Below are 22,855 nucleotides of genomic sequence, written 5' to 3'. Positions count from 1 at the left end.
CATGAGGAGCCAACACTAGTCACCGCTAAAGTTTGGGAACTTGTACAACAAAGTGATTATGCAACGAATGACGACATCACTTGGTTTGCTTGACGACGCATGAGGGCAAACTAATATTGCATTTGGCAATGTCTCTTTGGCAGTGACGATTCAGTGATATGCAGTGTCACACGATATGTTTTAGTATCAGTACGGCTCACTTGGAACCTCAACCGAGGTGGTGCTAAAAAGTAATAGTATCAGGTACTAGGTACTGATCACACTGGAAAACCCCCCAAAAGTGAGCTGCACTGAACCATACCAGGCCGTACTATTAAATGGAAAAGCACCATAAGTGCACAGAAAAACAACCGGGTGAAATGCCTAAAGTGAGATTTGTGAAAATAAAGCATTTAAATTACTGACTAATAACCTTTTCATTGCCCTTAAAGTTAAACTACTGAACCTAAACATAAGAGCTTAAAGTGTTTATTTACAAGAATAGGGTTTTGCATCTAAGCGCTTCATGTACACATAAAAATCTGAATACTGTGAGAGTTAATATCTGGCCCACAAGAAAATCAAATGAAGAAGAAAAGAGGCATCAAAGAGTTTCATTCCACATGCAATCACATACTCTTTATGTTACTGTCACGGGGACGGCACAAAGCTTGTGAAAGAACAAAGAGGAAGAAGTAGACTCGCTCTGGACTCTGAGATATTGAAGCCACTCACCTGCTTCCTGTCCTTTTGTGCTGCAGGAAGCAAGGCCCTTGAACGATCTGCAATTTTCTGTCAGAAAAGAGAAAAAATGACATTAATATGCAAATAGAGGCAGGCACACGTAACAGCAGCTCAACTGAAGGGATGTCAGAGTAGTCTGTTTCACTGGTTTAAATAATTCCTGCATGGGTGGGTTAAATCCAGTACACTGTGATGTTCCACATCTATTTTTATAGCATCACAAATCCCATGTTCATTGTTTGGCTAACTATTAGATATGTTAGATAAGTTATTATCCAACATCAACATATCATAAAAAGTGGCTGGTTTTAAACATATGTGTGTTGTCTTTTTTGGTTCCTTTTTTATTTAAGGATGTTTTTGGCCTGTTGAGTTTTTAACTTTTGAACTTAAAGACGGAGTGCACAATGTTTGAAAGCCAATGTTGAATTTGAAATCCCTAATCAAACACGCCCCTACCCCAATAGAATCTGGACCTTCTTTTAAAAGACTCGTCCCACACATATGCAACCCGGTAAGGATGTCAGTTAGTAGATATGCTCCTTACTGCTGATTGGCTATAAGTGTGTTTTGGTAGTCGGCCCATCTCCTTTTCCAAAGCAATTTTCAAACATTGTGCACTCCGCCTTTAAAACAGCCAAGAAAGATTTAAGTTGTGACCTGTCCTATCACTGATGCAGAAGCACGAGAATAGCGATTATTTAAAATGGAAGTGCGCTATTTTAATTCAGTCTGTTTGACAATGTATTTTATCAATGAAGCCACCTTTCCACTCTACACGACATTCGGACACGAATGCCGGAGTTCGCCCCCTAGTGGCAGTCCTAATGAAATTTCAGTTTAATCGTAAATCCGTGCCAATGGGATGAAAGCTCTTTCAAGCTCAATAACCTTTATCCTAATATTCAACAACATAATGGAATAATTAAATGAATGCAAAGAATGAAACAAACATAAAGTTCGGGAATTGTTTATGTTAAAAAATTATTGTGATCGCCAAGACTCGCGCTGACTGACAGATCCAAAACGCACAGATTTGCTAGTGAGTGCACAGATATTTACACATATACATAAAATAGTTAAAAAAATCTGTTTTGACAAGAATTCATGAAAGCATAATAAGCACTACAACAAACTTGCTGAGCTCATTATTATCTATGTCCATAAAGCGTTTGCGCGAACATAAAAAAAATGTTTTAAAAACATTCTCATTAATCTTCGTCTAAATAAATAAATAATCAGATATTCGTTTAAAATTTCAAATAACAGTATGTGCTATTATTTAACAATCAGTTTTGACTATTAGTTCAAAACAAGCAACATGATTTTAAACAATGAGGTAATTAGAAACATTTAATTCAAATGTTTTAATTGTTATTTATTTACATTATTGTATATTAATTGCAATTCATATCTTAGTAATCTTCAGTTTAAATGTTGCTTTAAAAATGTTACATTTTCATATTTTTATTAAAAAAAAAAAAAAAAAAAAAAGAAAGAAAAGGGTCAATATTTACAGTTGGGTTAAAAGAAGTTTGATATTAGCAGTGTTTTTTATTTTTTTTTATTAAGTGCAAAAAGGCTCGGATTTCTAAATAAGAGACGTGCAGAAAATGTTATTCATGTCATTTCATAGATTGCACTCATCACTTCACACACATATTATTCGTGCTTTAAGGGATTTAGCGCTGTTCCAGCAAACACGTGATTGTGTCTGGCCGAATATTTTTTTGTTATTTGGATAAATTTGTTATTCGTCATTTTCCGTGCCCTTCCAGATAAGGTATTCAGCTTCAAGAGGGGTTGTTGTTTTACATGTTCTAGGTTAATAGAACCCAACTTAAACATGGAAAAAGTAAGATTTTCATGATATGTCCCCTTTAACTTATTAGCTAGACTCAATGAGCAAAAATGTGATTTTTTTCAGCGTCTCACGTGTTGAGCTGCATTGTTTAAATAACTATTCCTATTACATAAAACAAAATATAAACAAAATATTATCTTTTGGCATATGGATGTTTATGTGATGCTTGTTTAGATATATTATAACGTTTTGAAACAGGGCTTGCAAACCTGATATAAAATGATGGGCAAAAATAACTCCTACAGTCTTTAGGTTGACAGTTTACATATTTTGAAGGTTAAGCATCTCCTTTTTCTCACCTGACACTTACAATGCAAACAGATTCTATTTTGTATTCACTGAAAATAGACTTTAGTGGCTGTTACTGCATCTGCAGATATCTATTGTGGAGACTCTGACAGAGGTAAGCATCTGTTATTGTGTGGACAAGAAAGAATTGCATGTATACCTTCTGCAGGTCTCCATATCGCTGCACAGAATCTGACAGCTCGTTTTTGAGTCTCGTCAGACGAAGCCTGTCTTGCTGTTGAAAAAATGAACACATCACAATTTTAACAACTCCGTCAACATGACATATTTCACCTGCCAATACACATTATTCCAAACCTATTGGATTGTCATATAACTGACAGTTATAAATAGATTGATACCCATATATAAAATAACCATTTTAGCAGAACACAAAGAAAAATGAGAGACGTACTGTTAGAAAGGTCAAAGTACACAGAAATGGCATTTACCCGTGAAGATCCGCTGATGATGTCACTAAGTTGTTTAACAAGTTGACTTGTGCTTGTGATGACTTTATTGGTTTGTTGTTGTGTTGAATGTCTGTAAGAAATAAGAAAAATAGTTTTTTTTTAAATAATTAGGTATTCATGCTTTACTGCATGACGATTCAAAACTATCCCAAGGTGCACCGCTCCTCAAGCCGGGTTAGGTTTACAGTCTTATTGAAGGGATTAGGCTCAACCAATTAAGTAAATCAATATTAATGACTGTGTGACAGAGGAACAGCTTTGTGCAGTGATGGACTGTGTGTCCCGGCTGCAGAGCTCAACTGATGTCAGGCAGGCTTTGGGCTCCAGGCAGGAGTCAATCTGGTGCCTCAGAGGAAAAGCAACGGATTAGACGTTGTGTATCGAGACAGCAAATCAAATGTAGGAAAGGTAGCACTGCACAAGGAAAGGGAATACACTTAATTTACTGTTCTTCATGCATCAGCAGAACAGATTAAATCCAGACTATATCATTCAGGTTAGAGGGCAATATTTATTATTGGCCAAATAGGACGAATGGCACCATGGGTCAGCTTCCGGCTGGGCTTCTGAGGCTTGTCTTTTGTGGACCCCTGGTCATTTTTGTCACAACTAAATAATTCAAATCTACAGTCCTAGGCGCTGATTTCTTTTTCTGCTGGGGGGTGCCTAGCACAACTTCACACATTGATTAGGTTGCTTAGCAACGGCAGAGGCTACGGGAGCGCCCAAGTGCTTTGGAAAGAAGGAGGATAGAGGCGCAGTTGCATCTTATGTACGGTTTTAGACTCAAAATGTGAAGTGCCCATTATTCAGCTTATTTCAACTTGTAAGATCCACCAATAAGAGATCCCCTGAATTTCAAAAGCGTTTTGATTTAAATTTATTGAGCATATCTGATGTTTTTCCTTGGAATGGCGAGGTTGAGGCTAGAAGGGATACAGCCAGGGTGCGATTTGCCGGGGGGGATGCGTGGGATTTCCCCCTTTCTGGTCAATGTATCCCTGCCTCTGCTTAATTATTTTTATCCCCGGTGGGGATAAATTTATCCCCCTCTCAAAATGATCAGTGCTACTACACTAGTGGCGAGACGGATCACAAAACTTATCACGGATCCGTGGTTTGATTAAAGTCAATTTTGTTTTAAAATGCGCTACTTTGGCTGGCTCTGATACAGCTGCCGCGCAGCATCTCTGTATTCACCACTCTGAAGACTTGATCAATGTCCCGCCCACGGCGCTATCTGATTGGTTACAGACCAGGTTACATCTCACGAGTAATAGCCTATCAACACTTGCGAGATGGTTATGGAGCTGTGTGTCGGAAAGATGAAATGCAGCATATTCAGCCGCATATTAATAAAGCGGGAATAAAGATCACAATCTGATTATCTGTTTATGATGACAAGCAGAGTTAGTGTCCCAGTCACACCATTGAGAATGGCAGAAGTTACACACATGATAAATGCCGATGAGGCGTTTAGCGAGGCGCGGGCGCGTCCAGTTTGCGCAAATGAGGCTAAGTGACTAACACATAATGCATCTGACTTTTCTATAATTTCACTGCAAATCACTGTAAAGCATCGCGGTGTAAAGTTAATGTTATTACTTTAAAAGCAGCATTAAAACGGTTTCTACTGTAATGGTTTAACTTTGCAATCAATACATTGTTCATATTTATGTTTAAGTTGACACTACATTGTGCCATATAGTTTTGCCATTCAAGATTTAATTATTGCGTGTTTTTTCGTTGTGCATAATCACAGTTCATATGTGTGGGGAAAAAAGCTATTACAGTAAAAATATTGCGTTAGGCTGCTTCATGAGTTAATAAGAAAAAAGATTTTACAATTCCTGCAAATGCAGTGATGAGTTCATGTTCTCATGATTTATTTTATGAATTAAAATGTTTTAAAATGTGCTGTGGACAGAGACGCATTATGTCAAGAATTATAAAAAATCTTCAATAAGCTCATAATTTGTGCTAAAATAGTATAAATCTTTAGTTTTAAAACTATTTTGAAAAGCTGGTTATATTTTTATGTTTCTGCGCAAGTTCAGCAGACAGTGAGGTTCGGGTTTGTTCCGATCAGAGCTCGTGAGCGGAGAGCGCATTTCTGAATATTAGAAATATTTAAATTAGAAAAATATTTAAAAAAATAATAATATTATAATGGATTTTTGTTTAGGTCGGACAATAATTACCAAATTTGTCTCTCATATTGCTCTTCATAACCACTGAAAACAATCAAAAAAGTTAAAACTAGTGGTGGGTACAAAATGACTCATGACGAAATATGGTGGGTACCCACCGTCGCCGAAATCGACGCCTATGAAAACATCCCCCCCTCTGTTTTTTTCACAAATCGCACCCTGGATACAGCAAACGGATAAACATTGTTTTTATCCTAATCCTACCCCCAAACCTAAGCCTAAACCCAACAAGATTTTGGCATTTGCTGTATCCCTTCTAGCCAAAACCATTCGGCACCTATGTCTGTAGTTGTCTTTTTCGATTTTGCACAAAGTCTGGCACGACACCCGCTTGTTTATGTTGTTACTGCTGAAACGGTCTATACTATCAGCATCAACCTGAAACTTTGACTATAGATAACGTATTAAAGAATTAAAATCGTTATTGCAAATCACTGCAATATACACTCACCTAAAGGATTATTAGGAACACCTGTTTAATTTCTCATTAATGCAATTATCTAATCAACCAATCACATGGCAGTTGCTTCAATGCATTTAGAGGTGTGGTCCTGGTAAAGACAATCTCCTGAACTCCAAACTGAATGTCAGAATGGGAAAGAAAGATAATTTAAGCAATTTTGAGCGTGGCATGGTTGTTGGTGCCAGGCGGGCCGGAGTATTTCACAATCTGATCAGTTACTGGGATTTTCACTCACAACCATTTCTAGGGTTTACAAAGAATGGTGAAAAGGGAAAAACATCCCATATGTTGCAGTCCTGTGGGCAAAAATGCCTTGTTGATGCTAGAGGTCAGAGGAGAATGGGCCGACTGATTCAAGCTGATAGAAGAGCTCATTACAACCGAGGTATGCAGCAAAGCATTTGTGAAGCCACAACAAGCACAACCTTGAGGCGGATGGGCTACAACAGCAGAAGACCCCACCGGGTACCACTCATCTCCACTACAAATAGGGGGGAAAAAAGGCTACAATTTGCATGAGCTCACCAAAATTGGACAGTCGTAGACTGGAAAAATTTTGCCTGGTCTGATGAGTCTCGATTTCTGTTGAGACATTCAGATGGTAGAATCAGAATTAGGCGTAAAGAATAAGAACATGGATCCATCATGCCTTGTTACCACTGTGCAGGCTGGTGGTGGTGGTGGTGTAATGGTGTGGGGGATGTTTTCTTTGCACACTTTAGGCCCCTTAGTGCCAAATGGGCATTGTTTAAATGCCACGGCCTACCTGAGCATTGTTTCTGACCATGTCCATCCCTTTATGACCACCATGTACCCATCCTCTGATGGCTACTTCCAGCAGGATAATGCACCATGTCACAAAGCTCGAATCATTTCAAACTGGTTTCTTGAACATGACAATGAGTTCACTGTACTAAAATGGCCCCCACAGTCACCAGATCTCAACCCAATAGAGCATCTTTGGGATGTGATGGAACTGGAGCTTCGTGCCCTGGATGTGCATCCCACAAATCTCCAACAACTGCAAGATGCTATCCTATCAATATGGGCCAACATTTCTAAAAAATGGTTTTAGCACTTTTTTGAATCAATGCCATGTAGAATTAAGGCAGTTCTGAAGGCAAAAAAAGGTCGAACACATGCACAAACATGCACAATATTTGACTAATTTCGATATATCTTGCAGCCTTACTTTTTTTAAGTTATTATATTCCAAAATGTCCTCATAGGATGGCCCACAGATCCACAGAGATCTGTGCTAAGCCCTAAATACCCGCTGACCCTAACATAGCTCCTAAATCAGGGTGTCAAAAGTTTGGCCAAAAGATAAAGGAAAGGAAGTGAGGAAAAGAGAAAGAAAGCGAGTGCATTAGAGACACTGAAATCTTCAGCTTGTCTGTGTTATTTGCAGTAGTGAGCCGGGTGGTAGATGGAGAGAAAAAAGGGCCAGGGGGTCAGAAGCTGCTGAACAAATATAATCTCCTGATAGAAATGCGGTTTTCTCCTCAGGCGGAGCGAGGGGTTTGGATAAGGCCATTGATTTAGTGTCTGTGCCGCGCGTCGACTGATCCCTGCCTTGAAAACCCGAACCGGGACCGCCGGTCAGAGTGTCTTCTGTTCCCCAGAGATATACGGTACTGAGCACAGAGCCCACCACCCACTCAAATATTGATTTGAAAAGCGAGGGAAGAAGCTACGTCGGGAAGAAACATTTCGGCACGGGTGGAGGCATGTCACTGTCGCTCTGAGTCCACTAGACAGAAACGAGACCAGCGGAGCAGAAAAGCACCCATAACAATAGCGGGGGGAGCAGCGTGCACAAAAGAGGAAGAGGTCCACAGCGAACGCTCTAATTACACGGCAGAGAAAAGGAGAATGGAAGTAACCAGCTGAACCATGAAGCTTGCAGGATTTTTTTTAACGTGATCAGGTCTGAACATGAGAAATGACTTACTTCTATACAGTTCTGCACGCACAGGCTTAATGTTGCTGGTTGGAAAGAATTGGGTTTTTATTTTGTTGTTGTTGATGTTTTAAAAAAGCCTCCAAGCTAAGTACAAGAGTCAAAATGTAAACTTCTGATCACAATCGTCTTTTTCTTCTTTATTCTCTCCTGGCGTTGTTAAATGGGTTGGCATTGGGTTTTAGGACATATTTGATGGCATCCAGTTGAATGTAGCGAGGGTCACTTTCAGGAGCTGTGATTTAATAGCTGATAAATCTGCCCAAGACAGGTCTTCTTTTCGCTGTAAACTCGCTATCGTCTCTGTGGCAGCCGTTCTTCTAAGCAATAAGGAGGAGGCGGTTTGGAAATCACAAGCATCGCATGCACCAACACAACACCATCTGAAACAGACACAGAGGTCGACTTGGTACCATTTGCATCCGTGTTATCCCACCACCAGTGTCACATTAGTGCCGGTTAACCTCGGGCCTGAGATAATCTAATATAAATGTTCTCAATGAAATTCAGCAGGATCTGACGGATATTGAGGCAATGAACAGAGGTTGACTCAAACCAAACAAAAGAACAAGGTCACGCTGTAGCATATTTACTTCACTGTGTTTTAACAGATTTAAGTGGTGCAGGAACGTGTTGAAAGTGGAAATTAATGGGTAGAGAACAAAAAACAGGAAGTGCAGGATTTTGTGCCTCGGCTAAATCAAAAGTCTAACTGCTGTAAATCATTTTATAACATAGCCATAATGCCAGGGTTTAGTCAGAGCGATAATACAAATAGAGACCTTTTTTAAACTCATATGGCACTTTATGACTCAGCCTCATTATAGTGTGTCTTATGAGCCACTGCACACTTTCAATACGCCTTCAATTAAGCATTCCTGTGTTCCCTCAACAGCAACATATAAAGCTGAGCATGGCCTACACAATCTCAAGGGTCAACCAGCCAGAGTATTGCTCATCCCACATATTCAAAACCCAGCAGTTTATTTCCCCAGACCCTGGTTAGTCATGCTCTGGATTTAGCGCGTTTTGTGTTCCTCGGTCCCAGAGCTAATGCTGAATCTTTCTCCGCTTTGACTGGCTGTGGTCATCTTGAGCCTGATGAAAGCCCCGTGAGGGCTGGACAAAGATTCTGTTACTGGTACAGCCGAGGCGGTTGCTATTGGAGATGATGTGGAGGATGCAGAGGTCAGGGCAGAGCACATGCTGAATCAGTCAAAATTCGGATCACAGTGATGATTTCATCAGGTTCATCTCCGACACAAAAGCTGTAAATCAGGAGTCCACTTTCAAAAACTGACCTCAATAAGGGTTCATAGCAGCATATATGTAGGTTGTCCTAAAAGGCGATATTTTAAATGTATTAAATATTTATACAAAATCGTAAATCTTTTTTACTAACAATCAGCTTAACCCAGAGCAAAAAAGAATTGTGTTTTACTTAAATAATTCATTATTATTCTTTTAAATGCAAGTCTTTGTTTTGTCCAAATAAAAAAAAGAGTTTGGTTTCATAACGCAATAAATCCATTTTGACGAGAAAAAAAGGGACAAGATGAAAATCACTATTTTCTCTTACAAACTTTCACATAGCAGCTTTAGGTTATAATAACATTAAAAATTAAAAAAGATTTATTATAAAAACTGATATTTTTTCTGCAAAATGCAATAAATCCATGACATTTTTTTCAAAAAATGCTATAAATCTATTGAATCAATATATAAATGTGCATTCATCTTTGCCATGTTATATTCATTTAGTTGACTAGTGATATACACTGATTTAAAAAAAAAACATTAATGGTATTAATCAAAACACTTACTTTGTCATATTAAGAACACTGTCATTGCTGCTGTCATCCTTTGGGATGTCGTCACTGAACTTTTTTTGCAGCGATCAGCTGTAAAATGTTTTGGTCCTGCTCGATTTTTGTTGACTTCGAGTAAAATAATGGAAAGGTTTTAATAAGATCCTCTGGGGTCAATGTGTTAGCATGACAGAAGCTTGATGCTGTCGGGAGAACAAGCAACAGCCGGCATTTTCCTTAGCCCGAGTGCCTCTCACATAAATTATTAGATTTTGATGGCTTACATTTCTTCGCTGCCACAGAAAACCAGCACAGGTTGATCAATGCCATCAAAAGTATTATTTTGTTTTTGTTTGTTTGTTGATCACGAAGTACAAAGTAGATGAGGAAAACTAGGATTCCGTGTGTATTCAAAGTGTCACCAATATTGTTTACAATGCGTGAATGGTGCGCTGTTAATGGTTTAGCAGATTTATTGCATTCTGCAGAGGAGGAGAACTGGGGTTTGTCACGGTTTGGAAAAAAAGGGAGAAAAGATGACAGAATACCACGGCGAATAGCGAATTTTAGTGACCAGATATAATACTGATTTTGGCGTTCATTTTTTTTAAAATGACGTTTATCGCGTTTTGGAGCCAAACTCTTCAAATAAAAAAGGAAAAGTAAGCTTTGTAGTACCTTGGACAGTTGGATAGATACACCCTCAGAAAATAAGATACGAAAGTTGTCGCTACCTTTTGAAAACGTCCTAATATGTACCATTTTGGTACAGAGATGTACCTTTAATGTACCACAATTTACCTCTAAGAAAGTAGTTCAAATTTTTTCGGTGTGCGTGCCCCCTTGTGTATGGTGGTCCCCCATTTTGCCGTTTGAGCACCCCCAAAGAAAATTAATGAAACATAAAATTTAAAATAAAAATAAAAAAACGTATTAAATTATATGTAGTGCTTTTGGTTAGTACCAAGGCTTTGAACCGGTTCACGGAACAAAACCAGACACTTTGATGTTTTGCAAGGAACAGAAACGAAACCAGAAATTAAAAAAATAATATATGTTCCGGAACAAAAATGTTTTTTTTTCGTTCTTTGATAAGATTTCTGTCCAATATGCCTCGATGAAGTTCACTTCCGGTCGTCATTGATTCATCTGAGAAATGAGAAGCTTGCCACCAGCAAGTAGCCTACTCAAGCCCAAGTCTCTAATGCTCAATCATAAGAGGTAAATATTGTAAGCTACCAAGTATCTAATTTTTTATTACTAATTAGTGGTGTAATGGATCGCAGTTGATCCGTGATCTGTACAGATCATGACCCATGGTTTGCCTCGTATGCAATTCGCGGATTAATACGCAAATTTAAATAGGGTGAAAGTTCATTATTTGCACGTGTTTCAAAGGCTTGCAAATGTTAACACTTAAGTAATTTTAAACAATTTAACTGCAAAAATGTGGTAAAGTGAGCAATTTTCTTTACACACAAACGCACATGCGGTTGAATGTGTCCTGACCCACTCCTATTAAATGAGATTATCCTTTAAAGATCAGAACTCTTGATGTGTATACTTGAGAGAGAGTTGCGCTACTGTGTCTCATACTGTAGTCCATTAAAATACATTTGACGAATAAAGCACTGAAAAACAACGTAAAACAACGTAAAGTCACTCGACTGTTTATGCTGCATCTTCTTCCCGAAGCGCCGTTTGACATTCGTCCTCCGTATGTGTGTGTGTGCGCGTGTTTAAGTGCACTCAACAAATGTAGGCATGTGATATTTACAGTTATGCCGCTTACATAATGTAGCCTTTTTAATGTTTGATGACAAGATAGAGACTTAAGGGGTCGCACACCAGCCGCGCAGCTCAGCGTCGCACCGCTTCGTGTCTAGGACAACTCGGAGGTATCGTAATCCGAAAGTGCACATTAAATAACGCGAGCTTCATCAGATAGCATCTACTTCAAAATGCAAAATATACATTAGCAGCCAATGTTAATTGTTAATGATTTGGGGGAAATATGATGTTATTTAATGTTAAACTATGTGAATGGCGCTGTGTGGTGCGACAGGGATTTGAGCAACTTCCTGAGTCACAGGAAGTGTATACGCGGCGCCGGTGTGCGTATACTCATAGAAAACAATGTGTTCGATTTTTTTAGAACGGCGCGGCGCTTTGTGGCCCTGAGCTGCGCGGCCAGTGTGCGATCCCCTTTAAGGAAAATTATGTAGACTACATGGAACGTTATGAACCAGTTCGGGAACTTAATTTTTTTGTTCTAACCGGTTCAGGAACGTCAATTTTAGGGTTGAACCGAAAACCAGAAACGTTAAAATACTGTTTCTGTTCGGAACGAACCACTTGGGAAAAAAAACTGGTTCAAAGCCCTGGTTCTTAGAACGAATGTGTTAAAAACAACACATTGGTGTTGCTTCAGGGACAACACACAACAAACACAACATTTTGTGTTACTTTTAACACAGCCTGTGTTATATTTTAACACAAAATCAACACAAAATGACACATAATGTGTTAAAATTACACATAATGTGTTAAAAGCTTAACGCACAAAGATGTGTAAATCCTTTCTAAGAGTGTAGCCTTATTTTTTTAGGTTTATTTACACAGAATTGATAAATTTATATATATATACCAATGTTTACCTTTGAGGTACCAATATGCACCTTTTGGGTACAAAAGTGTACTTTTTGAAAACGTAATGTACACCCCAGTGACAACTTTTGTGCCTTCTTGTAAAAAATTTTGTACAGGTTACATAACAATAAAGGGTTGCGGAAAAACGCATGGCAGCTGAGACACGTGACACCTGCAGCACGACACCCATACACAACGCTCAATTTTAAACTCTGACTGCAGAACTCTGAGGTCAAGTCACTGTCTAGCATTGTCTTTTTTCTTGTGTCTGCACAGACAGACTTTGCGGAAAATGACTCAAAAGCGATTTCTCTCCCAGAAAGTGTGATGTACTGAGGTCATGCTGTGTGTGGAGTCTGGTGGGTATTCACTGTTGTGAGTCTGTGTTCGGTTTTAGACAGCTGTGTGCGAGGGACACCTTGCTTTTCTTTTATAAGGTGTTTTATTGCATATCTCACAACTCCTTCCCAAGTATTTCTCTGACTTCTTTACAACCCACTTTTGTGTAAATGTTACAAAAATGTGTTCACAAAAAATAAAACGTTAAACAGGATGCTCTTCATCTACGCAGTGAGGTGTACACAGCATTAAATTAATGTATTGCACCTAAGCATAACCATAGCCTCAAATGTAATATTTTTTTAAAGCAACATTAAAAATGTATTAGTCGGATGAAAATAAATATAGCTAGCTATTTCTCATGCTTGCTCGCTGGCTGATCTTAATCAAAGCATGCAGAGAATAAGCTGAACACAACTTTTATTTACACTACAAATTAACACACGTTTGTATGCCAGTGCCGGTTGCCCATTCTGTCACTATCAGGGTTGATGGGCTGGACAGTGCCTCCATAGTTTTTACTGTTTTAACAGTCCAAAAATCATCCTGAATATTTTAAAGGCTAATCGGTAAATTATCCTTATTTTCATGCAGCTCTGCTAAATTATAAACACATCTACGACTATCAATCCACCTGCAATGAAGATGATTTATTGACTAATGGTCCAAAAAGTGATTAACATAATATATACTAAAAGTCAAACACTGGTACTTTGCAGTTACAAATAAAGCTATATAAATATATATCTCCTCATTTCAGTCTACCACACACCACTGATTTGCCATAAATAAATATGGCATGCTTTATAACAACAATGTTGTTATTTCAGCCACCCTCTTCTCTTACATTATTGCTTTTAGTTATATGGGGTATTGTTAATACTGAAGTGAGAACCACATTTATGATCACAATTTTTCTAGTGTTAACAAAAAGGTCAGTTCAGGTCATATGGATATGTCCTACATTGTGATACGTTTTACATGAATAATACTGCACCACAAAGGCATTCATAAAATAATAAACTCCAGTCAAAGCTAGCTCTCCTTTTCTCATTTTACAATTCATGTTCAGTTAGTCTAATATTATAAATAACTGATAACTTTTAAAAACAGTATAATATACAAACAGAGCAAAATGGTCACAATCCAACTTTTAGGACAAGTTTTTGTGGTGCTGCATAATATTGAAGAAAATGTGTTATGTGATAGCTTGCTAAATTATTTATCTCCTAAAGATATTTACAGAAAATACATTTATTTAAATTCTTAAATACATAAATATAGCCCTTCCCGCATCTATGGCTATATTATTGGCGAGAACTGGTTAAATGGACACTCCACTTTTTTTTGAAAATATGCTCATTTTCCAGCTCCCCTAGAGTTAAACATTTGATTTGTACAGTTTTTGAAACCATTCAGCTGATCTTCGGATCTGGCGGTACCACTTTTAGCATAGCTTAGCATAATCCATTGAATCTGATATTAGACCATTAGCAACCAAAGAGTTTCATATTTAAAACTTGACTTTTGTAGTTACATCGTGTACTAAGACTGACGGAAAATTAAAAGTTGTGATTTTCTAGGCAGATATGGCTAGGAACTATACTCTCATTCTGGCGTAATAATCAAGGACTTTGCTGCTGTAACATGGCTGCAGGAGGCGCAATGATATTACGCAGCAGCCGAAAATAGTCCCCTTAGTAACTTTCTATGGCAGGGGACTATTTTCGGGCAGTGCGTAATACCACTACGCCTCCTGCAGCCATGTTACAGCAGCAAAGTCCTTGATTATTACGCCAGAATCAGAGTATAGTCCCTAGCCATATCTGCCTAGAAAATCGCAACTTTTAATTTTCTATGGGTCTTAGTACACGATGTAACTACAGAAGAGTCAAGTTTTAAATAGGACAGAACTTATTTGGTTATTTTTTGCACGATGCTCATGGTCTAATCAGATTCAATGTATTGTGCTAAGCTTTGCTAAACATTGATCAATAGACACGTTAAGTAAGGGGCAATCTCCAATTGGACATCTCCAATTCACCTAACATGCATGTTTATGGATTGTGGGAGAAAACCGGAGTACCAGGGACTTCATTTATAAAGCGTGCGTACGTACAAAACGGGTCTGGAAACTTGCGTACGCCAGTTCCCACGCAAAGGTTGTGATCTATAAAAAACAAACTTGACAGGAGAATGGGCTTAAAGGGTGGAATCTCAGGATGATTCATGTATGCACACTTGCAGGTGATTTGTGATTAATAAAGTGAACATTGCTTAAGTCTTAATATTTTTTGGCTTATGCCATTTTTAGCTTTTGTGCGTACATAGACTTTTTTAATAAGGATCCTATAAATGAGACTCCTGGAGTTTGGGATTGTTCACCCAAAAATGAAATCATCATTTACTCACCCTGATGTTGTTATAAACCTGTATAAGTATCTTAGTCCTGCTGAACACAAAGGAAAATATTTAAAAACAAGCAGGAAACAGAAGCACAATTGACTTCCATAGTAGAAAAAAACCTACTATGAAAGTCAATGGTGCTCAAAAACGGTTTGTTTACGAACATTGCTCAAAATACCTTTGTTTGGGGTTAAGCAGAACAAGGAAATTAATACAGGTTTGTAACAACATGAGGGTGAGTAAATGATGACAGAATATTTAACCCACGCTGACACATGGAGAACGTATAAACTCCACACAGAAAGACCTCCTGACCCAGCTGGGTCTCGAACCCGGGACCTTCTTGCTGTGAGGCAAAAGTACTACCAACTTATTCAAAATAAATTTTAATAATAATATATTTTAAAACTGTTATATAAAAAATTATATAACAACGTAAGAATTTCAGATTCTTTCTGTGAAAAGAAAGCATCACTCTCTCTCTATCACCATTCTCTCCAGTCTGCATCAACCTAAAACTTTGACCACTTTGTATTACTTAAGTACTTAAATATTATTTTAAGTATTATAATCATTTAGTTATTGCAAACCATTGCTATATGTGTATTGCGATGTGTAGATTTGATATATATCGGTGATTTTAATATATCTGACAGCCTCCTCCACTGTGATTGGACGGTTGTGTGAGAACTGACATTGACAAGTGGAGCTATTCACTTAAAGTTTAATTTTAACTCTTGACGGCCAGTGCCGGCTTTCAGCTCAGAAAAAAAAACAGCTGCTGGCTTTTTTGAAAAACGCAGCGCTTTCATTGGAAAAGCTTTGGTGTGCACGCCCCCTAAATTCTGCTGGGTTATTTTTAACCAACCTGATCTCACCAATTTCCGTGGGATAGTCACGTAATTTTTTGCACAGTTTTCCATTGCATTCTCACGGATCTCACCATTTTTGGCATTGTCATGGATTGGTTTCGGCATGGAAAAAAACCGCTAGCTGCTGGCTTTTTTGAAAAACGCTGAGTTTCCATTGTTAAGAATTGACAACATGCGACGGCCGCGGGTGTAAAAGCTTCGGTGTGCACGCCCCTTAAAGCTGTCCGCCGGGCGTTTTTTAGCCAGGCGTTTTCAAAGCTTTGGTTTGCACGCCCCCTTAGTTTGCCCACCTCTGATTTAGAGTGTCGTTTTTAGATATAATTCATTTGATGGATCACTATTGAAATGATCTTTAGAAAATGTACATACATTGGTTGTATTAGTTCATTGGCGCCTTGTGCATTGGGTTAAAATATCGCCCACACCAGTGAATTAGTAAGCGTCTCTCTGTACTCATTACAATTTTCTGGTTTCATCCCAAAAGTGCACATCTCAAACTAAATAAACCTGCCTAATTGTCTGTTATCACCCAACTATCTAAAAGCTAAAGGTCTCCTCTTCAAGACATTGATGAATATTCTTGTGTACTCATCCAGCAAACGACATACAGCCCGTCCACAAGATCACTCGACCGCTGAGCCGAGGAAATGTAGGGCTAATGAGCAGAAAACAATTATGCCAGCGTAATGTGCCATTAAGCACTGATCTCAACCTGGGGTAATGACGCATACAGGATCAGTCACGATGATGGACACTATTCTGACATTGTCAGATAAGGCGACGTTTGTGTATTATAATCAAGATTACGAAAAGCAGACAAATTTAGTAAGAGACTCTTGAATTAGTGTTTGTGTGTGTTGGCGGATGGGGGAACATTTTAAAATTAAAACTTAATTTAGCTAATGGCTTTATAGTGCATTTTTCAAGTATATTTAGCCTATTGGTTTTATGAATAATATATTTCACACAACATTGATTAAGTGGGTTTTTTTAATAGATGTTAAATTAGCCAGATGAGTTTGCAAGTCGATTGCACTTGTGTTGCTTTGAAAGCTTGAGGTGAGGTGGAAGGCGCTTTTAATCAGCTGTTCATTTTCTGATTGCTCTGATAATGCACTGTTAACTTTGCATTTGGTTAGAAGATCAGACACTTAATAATGCGCACGCTCGGTCTTCTGCTGAAATCGTGTTACTGAATCATTACATTACCATCATCCTGTTTTTCTGCAACAGTACCACTTAAAGTATGAATGTGCCTGCCTCTACAAGTACGATAATCACTGATCTGATATACGTGTATTGGAATATCTAAATATAATATCTGATCTGAAACCACACTATTATCAGAAATCAAACTTGTTTGAAAAAAAAAAAGAAGAGTATACCCCTAAACTTGAAGTGTCCTGTAGGGTGTCATGCAATACGAGAATGATTTTATCTCAAATTTTGCTAATTATTTTTTAGCATTATTACAGCACTCTGAAAGCACTGGTCGGGTTATTTTTAGTCCATAATTGGTAAATATTGGACAGGGCTAAAGATAACCCCATGCTGGGTTAAAAATGACCCAATGTTGGGTTGTTGTTATGCAACCATGCGTTACAGTAACCCAGCAGCTGGGTTAAAACAACCTTAAATGAAATGATAATCAGTAGCATTTCACCTAAGATATACACGCTCCTACACACGTAATAAAATCTTAAATTGTGAGGTTAATACAGTATTATACAATATATGAAATAGTGGTGGGCAATGATTAATCGCAATTAATCGCATACAAAATAAAAGTTTTTGCATCATATTTGTGTGTAATTATTATATATATTTAAAGGAACAGTATGTAGGATTGTGGCCAAAACTGGTATTGCAATCACAAAACTTGTGGCCAAAGATGGTACTGCAATCACACAACTGGTGGCCAATACACAAAATGACAACATAAACATCAGTTGAGGGCTGCAACTCCACTTTTTAAATGACAACATCCTGGCCGGACCACTGTTGTCAGTGATATAAGTATTTGAAATGAAAATGATTTCTTAATGTCAAGTGACATATCAGGGCCATTTTATGATTAAATTATATAAATTTCTTACATACTGTTCCTTTAAACAGAAACACATACACATTTACATTTTTAGAAATGTTTTATTTAAATATCATTTTTGTTAGTTATATATAATATAGAATATATTTTAAAAAAAATAATTTAATACACATGTAAATGTTTCTTTAAATGTAAATGTGTGTTTTTATATATAGGGGAGAGCAGGGGCGAAAGTACCATTTTTCAGAAAAACGTAATTTTAAAAGCCAAAAATTAAAGGAATAGTCTACTCATTTTTAATATTAAACTATGTTATTACCTTAACTAAGAATTGTTGATACATCCCTCTATCATCTGTGTGCGTGCACGTAAGCGCTGGAGCGCGCTGCGACACTGCAATAGCATTTAGCTTAGCCCCATTCATTCAATGGTACCAATCAGAGATAAAGTTAAAAGTGACCAAACACATCAACGTTTTTCCTATTTGGGACGAGTGGTTGTACGGGCAAGTTTGGTGGTACAAAATAAAACGTAGCGCTTTTCTAAGCGGATTTAAAAGAGGAACTATATTTTATGTCGTAATAGCACTTTTGGGAGTACTTCGACTCGACTGAAAAGTCCGCTCCCCTTCTCCCTCTCATAATGGGAGAGGGAGGGTGTTACTACGCCGAGTCGAAGTACTCCCAAAAGTGCTATTACGCCATAAAATATAGTTCCTCTTTTAAATCCGCTTAGAAAAGCGCTACGTTTTATTTTGTAGGTGGAAACCCCCGCTTGAGAGATTTCCAGAGAATACTTCTCGGCGAAAGCATCCGCTGTACCAGTGGAGCGAACACAAGCACGAGCACATCTGGCTTGCGCAATAATAAATGAGACGTCAAGACGTCATCGCGGCCGCTGTGATTGCTTGTTGTCAAGAGAACTGATGAAACTTTCCTCCACAAAAATATAATTACCTGAATCGTCGAAGTGCTGAATTAAGATCGTTTGGGGGGTCGAATCGAGATCATGATCATTTAACGATTAATCGTGCAGCTCTATGTTATAAACGGAGATATATATTTTTGCTGTGGTCAATAACTCACAAGTGTGGTCTATCAATACCAGGTGGAATTTTGTAAAAATGTAAAACGACTTCAGTATAATTTCACTTTAAACATAAGTGGTGAATTGTTACTAAAGTAACACGACAAAATAAGATAGATTTTTGTGTTACACTTGTTTTTATTAAATATACATGACTATGACGTCGTTAATATGTAACTGCAAACATATTTAGTAATTTATCTGTGTAAAAAATAATGAAATTACATTTTCTTTTTAAATTTCAGTTTTATCAAATGTTTTAAAAGCAACCAACAGTACAAACTTAAATTGTTGAGAATAAAAAAATGTAACAGTTTAAAAGCTATGAAAATTAAATTAAATTAAATCAAATTAGAATAATATCAATTATCAACATATACAACAGTATTAGCAGCAGGACAAAACTAACAAGTGTTACATTCGACCCAACAGGATCTCCTCACATTTAAACCCGATATACTTTTATTTTGAAAAACTCAGAGAGGTCAAACTTCAGGATGTGTTAGATCACTAAAAAACCTGTAGATTGATCAGTACTGTAATATATGAAACCAGAAACACAACGTGTTATAAGAACAAAATGACCGCTTTAGGAATTTACTTATCATGGTTGAAAACACCTTTCTGGATCTACACGCGGAAAACGGTGAGTACATAACGCGATATTTGTCAGCTCTGTCAGGGGTTGTGTGCCTAAGATGCTGTCGTAGTTTGGGATGCAAATGTTATCAGGGCTCAGAGAAAATTGCTTTGTTACTTTCGTCCCACGTTACTTTTGCCACGAACCTCCCCTACATAATAATTACACACAGCACACCCTTAAATATTATGCAAAAACTCACTTTAATTTGTATGTGATTAATCACGATTAATCGTTGCCACCACTTTTTTTAAATTGACATTTGTACATTATCAAAAAAAAAAAAAAAAGCTAAATAAATAACCTTTCATAGATGTATGGTTTGTTAGGAAAGGGCAATATTTGGCTAAGATACAACTATTTATTAATCTAGAATCTGAGGGTGCAAAAAATCTAAATATTTAGAAAATCACATTTAAAGTTGTCTAAATTAAGTCCTTAGCAACACATATGACTAATGATAAAAATGTATAAAATACCTTCATGGAACATGATCTTTACTTAATAACCTAGTGATTTTTTTGCAATAATTTTGCTACATACCATGTATCGTTGGCTATTGTTACAAATATACCCGCGCGACTTACGACTGGTTTTGTGGTCCAGGGTCGCATGGGTCATTCTCAATAAACTCAGCTTTAACCTCTGACATTAAGGGTGGTGTTTTATCACCATCATTTACTGGAGTGTAAGTTTGTCTATAGATCCTCACAGGCTTCCCAGCATAAGCACACCTTCTGTCAACACACCTCAGCGGTGGAAAGGACAAACAGTACAAGTGTCCTCTACTCCTAAGGCAAAGGCTGTCCCTAAGACATCTCGTGTGCAAAAAAGCTGAAAGGGCACAATGACAAACTAAGGGTGTGAATAAAAAATCCACTTAGTTCAATTGTTTGATTACACAGAGGGTCGCATTTAATAAGCCAAGTACATTTTTTGTGAGATTACATCCTACATATAAAAACGCTCATTGTATTACTATACTGTTTGTTCAAGTTAATGCACTTGAGCAATTAAATGCACTTAACACTGTCATGCATTTATTCAATTTACCATTGAAAGTCCTAATATGTATACCACCAGTCGTGCAGTAAAACGAACAAAACCGTAAGCCATCGCCTCACCGATTTTTTACAACGCCAGTCACTGAAGTCCACTGTGAGTCAGTGCAGTTTTAGCACAGTGGTGGCTCATATCTTGTCTGGCCTGTGACACTGTAGTGTAAATGTGTGTGAGGAGGTTTTGGGAGGGGGCAGTCTGCCAGGGCCTTTTGGCGACATATCACCATCTGGGAGGTATGACCCTGGAACTGCAAGGTTTCTGTGGAAACTTCCTGTAATAGAATCAAGGGTGGGCTGCAGCTGAGGGCAGAAAAACGATGAAAATGTGTAGATTTAGTGAGCAGGCAATAAAGAGAGAGAGTGGGGGACTAAGAGAGTGAGTTGCTGTCCAGTGTCATGTTTTAAGCAACAGGATAAAGTCTAGAAAAAAAGCCAAAGCCAAGCAAGCCCAGTCAAGGTCAACTAAGAAAACAAGGGGAAAAATCAGGAAATAGTAAACTGCATAAGCAAAATAGCAATGATTAGTTGTCGGCTTTTAGATAATGACAGTGACGTAAAAAGAGAGCTTGAGGTGAAACAGGTACTGTAAAGGCTAAATATAAATGTATATCTGAATATGTTTTTTCATACACACTACATCAGAGTATATTTTACACACTATACTTTTTACACTAGCTTATAACCTCATTCACACAGCACTTTGGTCCCAGAAAATACCCGCCTCTGTGTGAACGCAAACACGTTCCATACATTTTCTGGGATCGCTCCCGGAAAGAGGACCTAGTAAAACCCCATTCACACAGACCTTTGGTCCCAGAAAATACCTGTAAAATTGCCAGACAAGCATCTGTGTGAACCCAAACTTGTCCCGTTAATCTTCTGGAATCGTTGCCGGAAAGAGGACCTAGTCAGATACACGGATAACCCTCTGTGTGAACAAGAAGCCGAAAGAATGCCGTAATGGGCGTGCCGTAGTGAGGACAAAAGTTATGGTTCAGCTCCTTAAAACGAGAGATAACATGCATATAAACATTCACCACGGGAAATGTTGCAAACTATATTGACGCAGTTATCAGGAAATGATAAATGAGACTCATAAACAATGGCGCACGTGCCGTAGTGAGGACGCGCGTGTCATGGCAACATGAAGTTGGTTTAAAATAAGGGATTTACAACATTCACGACGAGAAATGTCAGCAAACTGGACTGAAGCAGATATCAGGTAAGTTAGCTCGTTACTTACTGCGTTAAAACGGAGATCATTCAGCAGCATAAAAGAATATCACGTCACGTGCTCATTGAGCTATAATAAAGGAAAATACCCACGCATCATCCCAACAAGATATTTCGTTCAGCTCCTCAAAATGCGGGTTTTGAATGCATATAAACAATCACGATGAGAAATGTCTGAAAACTGTATTACAGCAGAGATCAGGGAGCTCGTCAAATATCCACTCTGACGCTGAGATCATTCACCAGCATTAGAACGGCGTGTCACGCGCTCCTTTATAATCTTATCATAAACAAAAATGCACGCGAGTGGTTCTTGGAGAGAGAAATAATATATAATATGCAAACTTCAGACGCTGCATAGAAGAGAGGGCGGGACTTTCAATAGGTCAAGCGTCTTTCCGGGACCATCAGATGCCGGGTAATCATGGCAGTGTGAATGAACAAAAAAAAAACGAAGGATCCCGGAAAAATCCCAGATGCCTTTCCCGTGTATTTTACGTAATGTCTGTGTGAAAAGGGCTTAAGATACCTGGAAAATCCATGTGTGAACAAGAAGCGGAAACAATGCCATAATGGGCGTGTCGTAATGAGGACGTATGTGTCATCACAACAATAAATTTATGGTTCAGCTCTTTAAAACAAGAGATTTACATGCAGATCTAAATCCACAACAAGAAATGTCGCAAACTAGACTGAAGCAGTTATCAGGGAACAATAAATGAGATGCATA

General features: G+C 38.0%; 1 protein-coding gene across 5 annotated transcripts in view; it reads right to left on the bottom strand.

Annotated features, from left to right (window-relative positions):
- tsnare1 (T-SNARE Domain Containing 1) overlaps window positions 1-22,855 on the bottom strand; it is a 291,014-nt gene that overhangs the window by 206,375 nt on the left and 61,784 nt on the right. For all 5 annotated transcript variants that reach the window (XR_012371599.1, XM_073872360.1, XM_073872362.1 and 2 more), the window contains exons 6-8: window positions 3,328-3,418; window positions 3,036-3,110; window positions 715-771 (exon numbers count right to left, since the gene is read on the bottom strand). Coding sequence is in view for 4 of the 5 variants with exons in the window: in XM_073872360.1 (XP_073728461.1) it covers window positions 715-771; window positions 3,036-3,110; window positions 3,328-3,418 (223 nt within the window). In the remaining variant the exon portion in view is untranslated. The remainder of the gene's footprint in view (window positions 1-714; window positions 772-3,035; window positions 3,111-3,327; window positions 3,419-22,855) is intronic.

Source organism: Misgurnus anguillicaudatus, chromosome 10 (assembly GCF_027580225.2).
Source record: "Misgurnus anguillicaudatus chromosome 10, ASM2758022v2, whole genome shotgun sequence".
Classification (NCBI taxonomy): Eukaryota; Metazoa; Chordata; class Actinopteri; order Cypriniformes; family Cobitidae; genus Misgurnus; species Misgurnus anguillicaudatus.
Note: the sequence above shows the minus strand (reverse complement) of the source record. Positions and strands in the feature narration are given on the sequence as shown.